The sequence below is a fragment of the Oryctolagus cuniculus genome, chromosome 10 (genome assembly GCF_051225735.1).
Source record: "Oryctolagus cuniculus isolate XC-2025 breed Fujian yellow rabbit chromosome 10, ASM5122573v1, whole genome shotgun sequence".
NCBI classification, from domain to species: Eukaryota; Metazoa; Chordata; class Mammalia; order Lagomorpha; family Leporidae; genus Oryctolagus; species Oryctolagus cuniculus.
Window position 1 is genome coordinate 70,705,910 of NC_142876.1, and position 12,161 is coordinate 70,718,070.

At 50.7% G+C, this 12,161-nt stretch overlaps 1 protein-coding gene across 9 annotated transcripts in view; it reads left to right on the forward strand.

Annotated features, from left to right (window-relative positions):
• The window catches only part of LDLRAD4 (low density lipoprotein receptor class A domain containing 4), a 259,259-nt gene extending 248,108 nt beyond the window's left edge, over positions 1 to 11,151 (forward strand). For all 9 annotated transcript variants that reach the window (XM_051852199.3, XM_089305401.1, XM_089305405.1 and 6 more), the window contains one exon: positions 962 to 11,151. In XM_051852199.3, coding sequence (XP_051708159.1) covers positions 962 to 1,495 — 534 coding nt within the window. In that variant the 3' untranslated portion in view covers positions 1,496 to 11,151. The remainder of the gene's footprint in view (positions 1 to 961) is intronic.
• Positions 11,152 to 12,161: the final 1,010 nt, after the last annotated feature.

The window sequence follows — 12,161 nt, forward strand, 5'->3', positions numbered from 1 at the left end:
TCATGTGATACAATTCAATGGCTATATATATGTGAGTGTGTGTATACATGCACATACATGTATATGCACATATGATCTGTCTTTTAGAAGAAACTTAGATGGTGGAATAAATGAGAGGATTTGTAAGAAATATACTACCTGGATTAATTTTGAAAAATCTTTAATCGAGTTCTTTGATTATAAAACATTTGACATATGAGTAAAAATAGCTATAGGAACTTTTTGTCTAGAATCGAAATAACTGGAAAAGTCTAAAGGCCAGAAAGGAAAATGAAGGTAATTTTTTGCTAGATTTTTTTTTAAAGTAACAGATGGGGCACCAGGCTTCTGTAAGTAATTAATGAATTGACCCACTGCCTGGACCTGCTGCCGGTACCGCTGTGTGACGTTGTACCTTACCTCTACTGCGTGCAGCCCCTCCTGCACTGTGCTGAATTGTAGGTTCCCGGGCTTACAGGGATCTGAGGAAGCAGGCAGCCCTGTCCTGTCCTCACACCTTAAAAAGATGTCGTGGCCTGGCCAGGTCACTTGGTAACCGGATCTGAGTACCAGCTGTGTGCTGGGCTTTTGCTCTGTGGTGTGTTTTCTGCACTCTTGGAATTACTGCCGGATTCTGTGTGAACCCTTGAGGAGTGTACACTTAGCACTCACAGTGACTCCCCCTAACCCACATTTTCCTCCAACCACAAGCCTGCATTGCTCGGCCCTGCTGGATGTACTGTGGTCTGGCAGGGTGAGTGGTCTAAGTCATGAGACCAAAGAACACTAAAATATTGTAGGATTTTGGGATTGTGTGTGTGTGTGTGTGTGTGCGTGTATTCTTTTTCTATTTTGTCTGGGAAAACAGTGTTCATTCAGAGTGGTAAGAATGCAGACCAAGCATGAATTCCCTTGAGTCTGTCACATTCCTAGGCATCAGTGTGCCAAGAGCATCTTCAGGCCTCTCCTCTTTGCCTTGCAGATCATGTATGCCCCGCGGGCCAGGGACAGGTTCACTGCCCCGGCCTTTATCCAGAGGGATCGGTTCAGCCGCTTCCAGCCCACTTACCCATATGTGCAGCACGAGATCGACCTCCCTCCCACCATCTCCCTGTCCGACGGTGAAGAGCCGCCTCCTTACCAGGGGCCCTGCACCCTGCAGCTCCGGGACCCTGAACAGCAGCTGGAACTCAACCGGGAGTCCGTGAGGGCCCCTCCCAACCGAACCATATTTGACAGTGATTTGATAGACATCTCCATGTACAACGGGGGCCCGTGCCCGCCGAGCAGCAACTCGGGCATCAGTGCAACCACGTGCAGCAGTCACGGGAGGCTAGAGGGGCCGCCCCCGCCCTACAGCGAGGTGGTGGGCCGCTGCCCAGGCGCCTCTTTCTTCCATCACCAGCACGGCAGCAACACGCACAGGGGCAGCAGACTGCAGTTTGTGCAGAACAACCCAGAGAGCACAGTAGTACCCACCAAAGGCAAGGATAGGAAGCCCGGGAACCTGGTCTGATCGCTTCCAACGGTGCACTTGACTCGAGGAGAAAGACACCGAGGCAGGAGGAGGCCGCGCTGGGCCCCTCCTGTGCACAGTGTTGTTCAGTTTTACGTGGTACAACTAAGTAAAACCAAATGTGCAAACACAGTCTTTGTTTCTGAGTCCTTTCAGGGGAATTGCATGTAAACTACACTGAAATAATACAAACTTCCATCCGGTTTGACCGCGAACAGTGTTTATTTGGGGGCGGGGGTTGGGGCGGGAATGGTTTTGGCACAGGGTGGGCAGGGGGGAAAAGTGAGAAAGGGATGCTGTGAAGAGAGGGTGAAATTGAACCTGCAGAGGCATTTGAATGATTTAATTCTGAAAGGAGACTGCGGATGAGTGAGGCCACAGTGGCCGGTTTTATAATTCATGGAATCAAAAAGGAAGCATTATTATATATTATCGGGAGGAAGAATCAGCCAGTCTGCTTTTTCCTCCAAGGTGTGGAACTTTTCTTTTGTTTTAAGAGTATGAGTCAAAATTCCTGTTTTGTGTGCCAAGGTCTAAAGTGGAGAAGTCGGATGAATGCAAGGAACTCCTCTGTGTTGTGCTGCTGTGTCTCAAAGCTTGCACTACCTTCATGTTTATCTAGGAGGGCACTGTTTGCACCTGGAATTCTGTGTGTTGTCTCTTCACCTGTGCATTGTTCCTAGGCCCAGGGGATACCCCAGAATGTTCCCCAGAGTCCTGCAACGAAAGGTATTTGAGGATATAGCCTGGTGTTCACCAACTTAGGCAAATAAAGGAAAGCTATCCCTGCTGCTAGAATTCACATCAAGTAGCAGTGTGTCCCTGAAGCCTCTGAAACCCTTTTGGGTGAGAGACAGGAAACACCAAGTGTGGCATTTCAGGCTTGTTATCTGAGTTACTCTGAGCGTTCTCAGCCACATATTTTATAAAAAGGAAACGACACATGCATTTATGTATCCAGTACCACGCGGCGCTGCCCTCCCCCTCCGCTAGTGCCGTTCCTCCCGTAATTTAGATTTTTTTTCACTGTAGCATGAAATATATTCAGATACATATTTTATTTTATGCAATAAATTGTTGAAAGTGCAAGGTGGCTATTTGAGTACTGTTGAAATATGTGACTTCTCAGTGTGCCCCTCACCGCCTCCCCCCACTTTCCTGGAGACTCAGAGCAGGCCTTCTGCAGGGACAGTCGCCCCCACATGGCCTTCATGGGCGAGCCATGCCAACAATGGCTTCTGACACCTAGGAAGAAGCCCAAGGCGGTACACACAGCCATGGCGTCTCTCGGGCATTGGCGATACAGTCTGAGAGGATGCGTGCCCTGGACGCCCCCACCCCTGGCGCCACGCCTTCCTGCGGGGCTTGGCCCCCTCCCCCCCAAACCCTCAGGAAGCGTGGTCAGCAGAGGAGGGGCCGTGGGGGATGATGTTAAGAGCACAGGATAAAAAAGCACAACTTGCAGTTAAAATGCAACTAGAAAATGAATTCTAAATATTCTCAGTTTTAATATTCCTAATATTTACAAACATTCATTCTTACAAACAAACAGAAAAACCTTCTGTCTTCTGCAGATGTAAGTGCTGGCTTTTGTGCCAGCAGCAGCCAGTACTCGCGGTGAGTGCTGCACCGAGGTGGCATGCCCAGGGGCGGAGCCTCTGCTCAGAACGCACTGATTCCATGCCCACCATCCATGCAGCTTTCGCGCCAAATCAGCATGTATGCACACGTGCACGCGATGGCGTCTGCCCGTGGGTCTCGGAGGTGACGCTTCCTCTGTGAGGTGCCCTTAAGCTGAGGGCTGGAGAGGCTGGTTGCTGAACCCAAGTCCTATCTCACCCCAGTCTGCTGGTTTCTGCTTCTCATCTTGGTAGGTGGGTAGGTCACTGGGCTTTTGTTTGCCTGGAGGACTGGGGTTGTCATTATAGGCAGATGACCCTGTTTGACGTACACTTGAGGGACGCAGTGGAAATTCGGAGGCTGGACTCAGTCTTGTCCCAGTGGAGCTCAGGGGGCTGTCAGGGCAGAGGTCACCCCGGTCAGAGCTGGCCTTTCCCGCTGTTTTTCAAGTCTGAACTTGAGAGCAGCTGGGACTGCCATGACCCAAAGCCTCCCCCTTGTCCTCCAGTTGAGACCTCACTTTTGGGGACCCAGGTGGACTGGCCAGGGGAGAGGATCATCATCAATCCAGATGTTAAATCAGGTGACCTCTCCTTCCAGCTCCGACTCAAGACAAGTTGCACAGTCCTTACTTTCCTGCCTGCTCTAAGAATGAGTGAAGATTTCCAGCAGGGACTGTGGTGCTGGGAGAAACATCTGGAGGGAACAAGCACCCCGGAACGCCCCCAGGGACTTCTCTCCCTTGTCCCGGGGGCTTCCAGCAGTGTGAAGCACAAGGCATGCTGAATCCCATCTGTGAGAACACAGTCTTCTGGCACAGATTTGCTTTTCAGAAATCCTGGCGGTCCTCACACACTAAAGCAATCGTTAATGCAAAAGAGATTGTGGAACCAATTTTGCTTTTAAAAGTTGATCTACTTTTTATTGATAATGAAACCAGACCACCCTCCCATACCTCAGGCACGCATGCAAACACACACACACACACACACACACACGGACACATGTCCAGCCTATAAGAATGCCCAACATAGCAGGGGAGACTATTTAAAAGTTACAAAAGTTTATCACAAGGACTGTTCTTTTATTCACTAATTTTAGCTCAAACTGACAAGAGATGAAACAGGAACCAGCAGAAATGGAGAGGTCGCTTGACACCTGCATAGGAACTGGGTACACACATGAGTGATTCTTGACTTTCTAAGTTTCTCCATTTGATCGTCTTTATCACAATGAGAAGGACTTAACAGGAGGTGCTTTAGACAGTACCTCTGACCTAGAAGAATCTGTTCAGATCACTGATTCTCCCTCAGAGCCAGTGGTTCCCCTCTGGGACCTGAGTGACTTCCCATGTTGCACCTGATTGTTCTCTGTAAGACTCCTAACTGTGTCCTCACACCAGACTTGGGCTGATCTACAGAGACTGCCAGCGTGCCACCCATTGCTCCCCTCAAAAGAGAGCCTGCTTGCAGGTGCGTGCTGAGTTGTGCTACTTAGGGAAGCAACACTCATTCTAGTTGCCTGCCATGCATTTTTCTTAGACCGTCCAAAGCTCCACAGTGTATGAGGGAAAGCTAAACTGGGGAGGGTACTTGGTTCCTGTTCCCCTTTGCTTTTCTTATCTAAGTGATTAGAGCCAGTGCTTGGTGCCACTCCTGGGCCCCAGTAACACGGTTGCAGCCCCTCCCCTTGTCTGCACCAGCGGCTGCCCAACCTTTATGTGCGAGCCTGAGCCCCTCCAGACCTTCCTCTGCTCCCCTTGACTGGGGGCCGCATCCTCAGTGAATTTAGGAAGAGCAAGTTGTCAAGGGAAGCTGTCTCCCTTCTGTAAAGTGGGGAATCACACTCTGTAACGGTGACAGGGGACAGGAGACGTTGCATTCACCCCAGGTCACAAAGGAGAGGTCTCAGCAGCTGCACTGCCCACAGCATAAAGCACTCTGCACCATGCAGTAGCCCACGTTGTCTAGGAATCCAGATGTCATTTACCCTATGTTATTTCTACACCCATAGCGCCGCATCTCTCACGTTGTTCAGGTTTGTGTCACTGCCAGGGTGGGGCATTCATTTGCTTGCTGCTGCTGCTTCTGCCCCCACTGCAGGAGGCTGCTGTCCGGGAGCCTAGGATGACTTGCTGGGACAGCACCGTCTTCCTTCCTCCTTGGCTTGCCTCCCTCGGCGTGTGCTTGTTTGTGTGCATCGCGGTAGGAGTCAGAGGATGTGGAGAGCACATCCCGGCTGCACGCGCCTGTCGCAGGCGCCCTCTGCTTGCAGAGACCGGCGTGGCAGTTTTCAAGCCACTTAGGCACCCGGTGTTCCCACTGCAGCAGAAATGGGAACAGAGCCCCCTCCTGCCCTCGATGCGCCCACCTTTGCTGTGCCTCACTTGCAATGGTGCTTTCTCAGTTGTCTGTCTTTTCTTAGGTTTTTATTTGTAAGGTGCTGTACATAAGTTGAATATATTATGCACATATCCTACCCAATGGGTAGAACAGCAAATTGTTCATACTGTAAAATAATGTACAGATCATACCAATTTTAACAGAAAGGGCATAGAATTTGTGAATGCCTATGTGCTTCGTCCTCTTTTGTAAGGAAATTTGCAAATGGATGCATACAGATAAAAGTCTATGTAGTTTATTTTCCTATTAAATATCAATATTATAACACAAGGGAAAGAAGTCTGAGCAAGCAACAGTTTATGACCAGCATATATATTAGCAATCCAGAGTTGCGTCTTTGCTGTGAAAACACTTAAAGTCAATTTGGAAAAGCCCCACGGCTCTGTGGTTGCCACCAGATGCTTCCGATTATAATCATGTTCGTTGTGCTCATTTGGACCAGTGTTTGTTCTGTTTGAGTCCGGGAAAAATGTGGACTTTTCAGCTTGCTTTTTGAACTCACAGGATCCCATGTTGCAGGACAAGCAAGGTGTCCAGCTTCAGTGCAAGGTGCACCTTTTTTGTTGTTAAAACTGTCAACCCTGAGTAACTCTGCCTGCAGCAAGGGGCACTGCTTAGCTACAGGGGCATTTATGCCCACGTGGGCCCCAAGTCTCTCTGTGCCTTTTTCCTGTATGAACTGAAGCTGTGGAGCCAATGAACTAACAGTAGAGCTGGGAGGGAAAGCCAAGTGCATTCAAGAGAAGAGCCTGGTCTGAGGAAAAAAATGTGTATGGGTTACACATTTTTAGATGGGAACTGGCTGCCTGCCAGCCACGTGAAAACTGTCCTGTCCATTCCTTCTGGTGTCCCCTCGGCAATCCTCATCCCTCCAAAACGAGGTTCTGCCATCGGCCAGAGACGACGCATTCAGCTGTGTGTTAAGTTACACCTCCCTTCCAGCTCGGTTGTTAGTGTCCGATTGTGACCACTGTATTTTCTCCACGTGTTCTAATATTTTGTTAAAGGAAGAAAGACTTGTAACACCATGTTCGTGAAAAGCAGAGTTGAATCCAGGGCATGGGGACCCCTGATTGTTGTCCATAAAAATCAGTCCATAGAAGTTTGCCTGCCAGATCCCTATTTGCAGTTTTTAATTCCCATAAATCCCATGTGTTTTCTTTGCCGTGGCATATGTGCCACTTCTGGAACATCCCAAAAGTCAGACCTGTCACTCCTGCGCTCCTCCGTAAGGTGGAAAGGCCCCCATGGTGTCACTGTCAGTGCTGAGTGGGTGAGGTCAGCCCTTCTTCCAGAACCCATCTAAAAGGGCATTGGATGACCCTCTCGCATGGGCATTGCATGGGGGCCCCCTCTGCACACCGCAGGGTGCACCCGAGGGACCCAGCATTAGGACAGAGGTGCGTTACTGTCAGACACGAAGCTCCCTCTACTAAGTTTGACCTCTTGGGAGAACCAGCGAGTGTGAGAAGGTTCTGAGCTGTGTGCCTGTACCAGAGCTGAGGCTTAAACTTCACTGACAGTGAAACCGGCTCATTTTAACCTGCTTGTTAGCATACTGCTGTTTTTCATTCTGTGGCTTTCAAAAATCACATTTTCTCATTGTATGCTTGTCTAGTTTAAAGCTGTTTTAAAAATATGTACAATACTATTCACGGCATTTCGGTCATTTAATTTTTATTGCAAGGCAATCTATTAAGAAAGTACAAATGTATTTGAAGTTTTCATTATCTGTTTGTGAGCTATGATAATCAGAAGTCATTAAAGTCTTTTTTAAGAACCACTTTGCTTTTCAGCTTGATTCCCAGTTACATAGAGAAAGATTTCCACTGTCGTATATCTGCCCCTTTGAACTGAGCGCCGGTACAGAGTTCTGAGGCCTGAGGTCTGTAACAAACACTTTAAAGAAAGATGTTGCTCTAAATGCTGTTTTCTTAGTCATGAAATCAAGATTTTTCTGCTTGTTCTTAATGCTGTGGCCAGACCATACCACAAAATCATTAAAAATAAACAGTGACAAACATTTGTCCCCCGGGTGTTTCTTTTGTTTTTATGTGTCAGCAGCAAAGCACACACATGGGAAAAAGTGACGAGTGTTTAACACCTGTCTCAGGAACGCACTTCCAGTGGTGCCCCAGCTAAACTTTCCACTCAGCTGTCAGTCACTCTGGCTTTTCAAAAGTCATTACTTCATATTTGGCTCGAAACAGCTCTGGTGGGATCACATCGCAGGATTCCTTCCCCGACTCTGGGCTCCACATGGAGCGCTGGGGGTGGGGGTGGGGGTGGGGTACCCAGAGCACTGTTGGCCATCTGAGGGCGCCCGGGTTCTGGAGGGCCGCCATGCTGCCAGGGAACCCACGACAGACGCATGCAACTCCTAGGCCTCAGAGGGCTTCAGATTCTAAGTGGCCTGCATCAACACGTCAGGATATCATCCCTAAGCTATCACTACCTGTGTCCACAGGTGACCTGATTTTCCACGCACAGGCCCCGCACGATCTACCAAACTAGAATGCGTGAATTCAGCAAGAACCTCTCTTTTGCGTTTCTGCATCCTTGTAATGGAACAAATGGAACCTGTAATTTCAAAACTTCTCATGTAAGTAATTGGGAGGGCCCGAAGTTCTTGTTGTCACACCCACTGATTTAATGTCTTTTAAGATTATTTTGGAAAGAGGATTAGAAAATAGCACTAAGGAAAAGAGCAATTAAGGAAAGGATTTCTTCCTCTTAAGAGAGTCACTAATAAGCTCTGGAAGAAATGTTGTAATCTCTGAACTCAGCAAATCATTAGAGAAATTGTAAGGAACGGGCTCCAGACTTGCTAGCAGTGACATCAGGAAGGAAGGGGGCGCGGGGCCACGTCAGGGCTGCGATCCCTAATTGGTGTGGTCTGATTCAGCAACCCCGACGAAGCAGGGCCCTCCCCACCCTGCCACTGCGAGTCTGCGCCACTTGTCACTTCAGTAGCTGTCTCGTGTGGATCCCCCTGGAAGCAAAGGACTAGTCCAGGATCCAGGAGCTGCTGAGAGGAAGCAGCTGAGAGGAGTGAATGGGAGGGAAAAGCGTGAGTCGTGCCTCTGAACGACTCCTGGCCGCACGCGCGCGCACACACACACACACACCACACCCATTTCTGCAGCCTCTCCTTTCCGGCTGTACCACCGCTTACTGTCAGATGCCCCTGGCCTTGACAACAGTCCCTCTGCTGTCCTGGGCTTCCTGACCTGGTGACATCGGGGACTTCTCCACTTCATTGCTGCTTGTCACCAAACCCCTCTAGTTTCTGAAGCTGAGCAATTCCTGTCTGTCTTTGACCAATTTATTGTAAGCACTGGCTTGTTTTTGCAACGCAGAGCTGTTACCTGCTAAGCAGAAATCATAGCCAGCAGGCTGCCCCAGCCCCCAGGGAATCCTTCAGGGCTCCTGCCCCAAACACCATGCTTCCCCTACTCTCCCTGTGGTGACGCCTGCCCCGGGGCACCTGATTCCGAGTCTTCCCCTTGGAGCAGCATGGCCAGACTGCTCTCAGGAGCTTCCGTTCATCTGTTTTGTTCAGATGGATTCACATTAAGATGCACGTTTTCAAAACAGCAGCCAAAAGGTAAGACCTTCGCATTTGTACAGCTCTGTGTTAATGCCATGTTTCTGTCAGCTTTGGCCCTTAATGATGCAAACGCCATTCACTGTACTTCACACTCTCCTTTGCAAAGAGACGGCTGTGGTGGTTTGAACACAGCCAAGTGGTGACTGAAAGTACAGGCTCCAGCAAGCACGCACATTTAAGACAAACAAGCTGCAGGCCGCAAGGACTCTTCAGAAAGTGAGTGGGAAACGTGAAATAGAAAAAGAAGAAACCAGGTGTCCTGTCCAGCCTCACCCAAGTGCATTTGTTTCAGTGCCATTTTCCATGAACTGTGGAGTGCCCTGGTGGCAGTGGCTCCGGCACAGCTGAGCCTGCCCACGAGGCCACTTCCGTTTGTGGAGTTGCGTTCGTCCCTCCTGCTCGCACGCAGCACTGGCGGCAGCGACGTGATGGAGGTGCTGCACCCCCACCCCGCTGCCCCAGCTAAGTGGCGGCCCCATTTCTCCTGCCTGTCTTTGGCCTGGGGTCAGAGGTGACGTGGCTTCCTGCATATTTCCGACTCCAAAGGGCAGCGCAGGCCTTGTGCTTAAAGAGGCCGGGATGGTTCAGATCCTCGCTTCACCCGAGTTTTAGGTCTCATCTGCGAACGGCGCCGCGACACGTGCTTGGCAGCGCGCGCGCGGGGATGTGCTCGTCCTACAGCTCCTACAGCTCCTCAGAGACGGCGCCAGTCACTGCCCGGCCTTTCACTGGACGTCAGTAAGGCGCTTTCACTCTTGTGACTAGCGACTGCGGCTTCAGATGCCATGAAAACGACGCTGATTTTCCGTCCCTGCAGGGAGCGCCGCGCCGGCTCCCAGCAGCCCGCCTTTGGAGAAGAGCAAACGGCCAGGCCCAAAGCCTCCAACAAAGGTTTTCAAGCACGCACACGTGGCTCCTGGCACCAGCTAGCTGCACCACTAGCTGCGGAGGCTGCGTCCCTGGACGGCGGTGCACGCACACCTCCGGTTCGGGGTGGGGAGGTGGAGTTTTGTTTTTGTGTGTGTGTGTGTGTGTGTGTGTGTGTGTGTGTGTGTGTGTGTTTTAACAACCATATAGTAAGACGTTAACACCCACAAGGGTTTCCTTAGAAGAAAGGGTTCAACAATCATTTCCTTTCTGGCTCTTGATGAGCAGGTGGGTGCGAGCCAGCGTTGATGAAACAGGCCCCATGTGGCGCCCCCTGCCGGTCGGCCTGCCCGTTCTCTGCAGGCACCTGGGCTTTGCCCTAACAGATGTACATGACCGCGTGTCCACCTTCCTCACTCTGATACCTCTCCTAGTTGCTGTCTCTGCGTGTTTTGGACAAGCAGAGACGGGAGAGGCTGCCGCCCAGACCATCCTTGGCGTCCAGAGGGGATGCTGGGCAGCGGACCAACCCAACCTGGGCCACAGGAAAGCCCAGCCTGTCAGGCTCACCAGACGCGGCACTGCCCGGGCACAGCTCTGCGCGGCAGCCAGGTCCCCGTGCGCACAGCCGCCAGCTTGCGGGGCACATTGCCTGCGCTGTTCAGTTACTGTAGCCGGAACATGTAGCATGAGATCGACCCTCTCAACAGATTTTTGAGTGTGTGATACAATACAAGTGTTGGTTTAGGGTTAAGAATTTTCACAGGACTCAAGAGAGGCCAACTTCTGTATTCTGGTGAAACCCAATAGTTTTTTTTTTTTTTTTTTGGACAGGCAGAGTGGACAGTGAGAGAGAGACAGAGAGAAAGGTCTTCCTTTGCCGTTGGTTCACCCTCCAATGGCCGCCACGGCTGGCGCGCTGCGGCCTGTGCACTGCGCTAATCCGAAGGCAGGAGCCAGGTGCTTCTCCTGGTCTCCCATAGGGTGCAGGGCCCAAGCACTTGGGCCATCCTCCACTGCACTCCCGGGCCATAGCAGAGAGCTGGCCTGGAAGAGGGGCAACCGGGACAGAATCCAGCGCCCCGACCGGGACTAGAACCCGGTGTGCCGGCGCCGCTAGGTGGAGGATTAGCTTAGTGAGCCGCGGCGCCGGCCCCAATAGTTCTTAATCAGGGGTATTCTAAACTGCTCAGCACTAGAATTTTCCACTCATGCCAGCTCCCCATCACTTCAGATGTTCCAGTGATTGGCAGCAATTAAATGGAAAATTCCAATCTGTGCTGGCATTGACCACGCCAGATACAAGCTCTGCAGCAAGCAGGAAACACAGACTCGTTTGGTACCGAGGGGGCATTGGGATTTCCTGGAGTCAAGTCCTCTTTGGGTGTGTCAGGTACTTAAGGCTGATACAGATATATAATAACTACTTAGTTACAGAACCTCTCAGTACTAGCTCTCAAGTATGGATTTGGGAGTTTAAAAATAGCTGCTAAGTGCTTTGCCGAGGCTGGCTCACCCAGATGGTGACAGACGACAGCCCTGAGCTGGCTCGCACAGACCTCCTGTCCCACTGTCCAGTGCAGGCTGAGAGGAAAATGAAGCTAGAATGCGAGAAATTCACGCTTCTTTCCTGCAGTCAGAAACTGAGGTCACAGAGCATGACTGTCGCCCCTCCCCATCACTCTGCAGACACAGAGCAGCATCTCAGAGAATGAAGAGTGACAGAAAGCCAACAGAAGGTGGGAGGTACCAGCCGGAGACAGGGTAGGGAGTCCCAGTGAATTGGCTTGATCGAAGTGCAGCAGTCCCAGAGTGTGTTCCAGCTGCCCGGTGCCTGGCACGCAGGGAGGAGCTGACCTGGAAGCAGGGGGTGAGCTTCGGACCCTGCTCTTTCGGTTGCGGCTCTCTTCGTGTGTCTCTGTGTCCTTCTGCGTCCAACAAAACATCAAATCCTACAGCTCCGCCAGCAAGCCTGGGACTTATGACTCAAGAACTATTGATCTGAAATGCTTGCCAAAGAATGAAATGAATGAATGGTCTTGGTTTCTCAACAGAAGGTGCGCTAGGTCATGGGCACATCACTTACTTGAGGATATTTTTAACTTTGTTTTGGAAACTGAGACTTGTCTTTCATTTCTGGACTAAAAGAAGAACGCATGTCATGTAC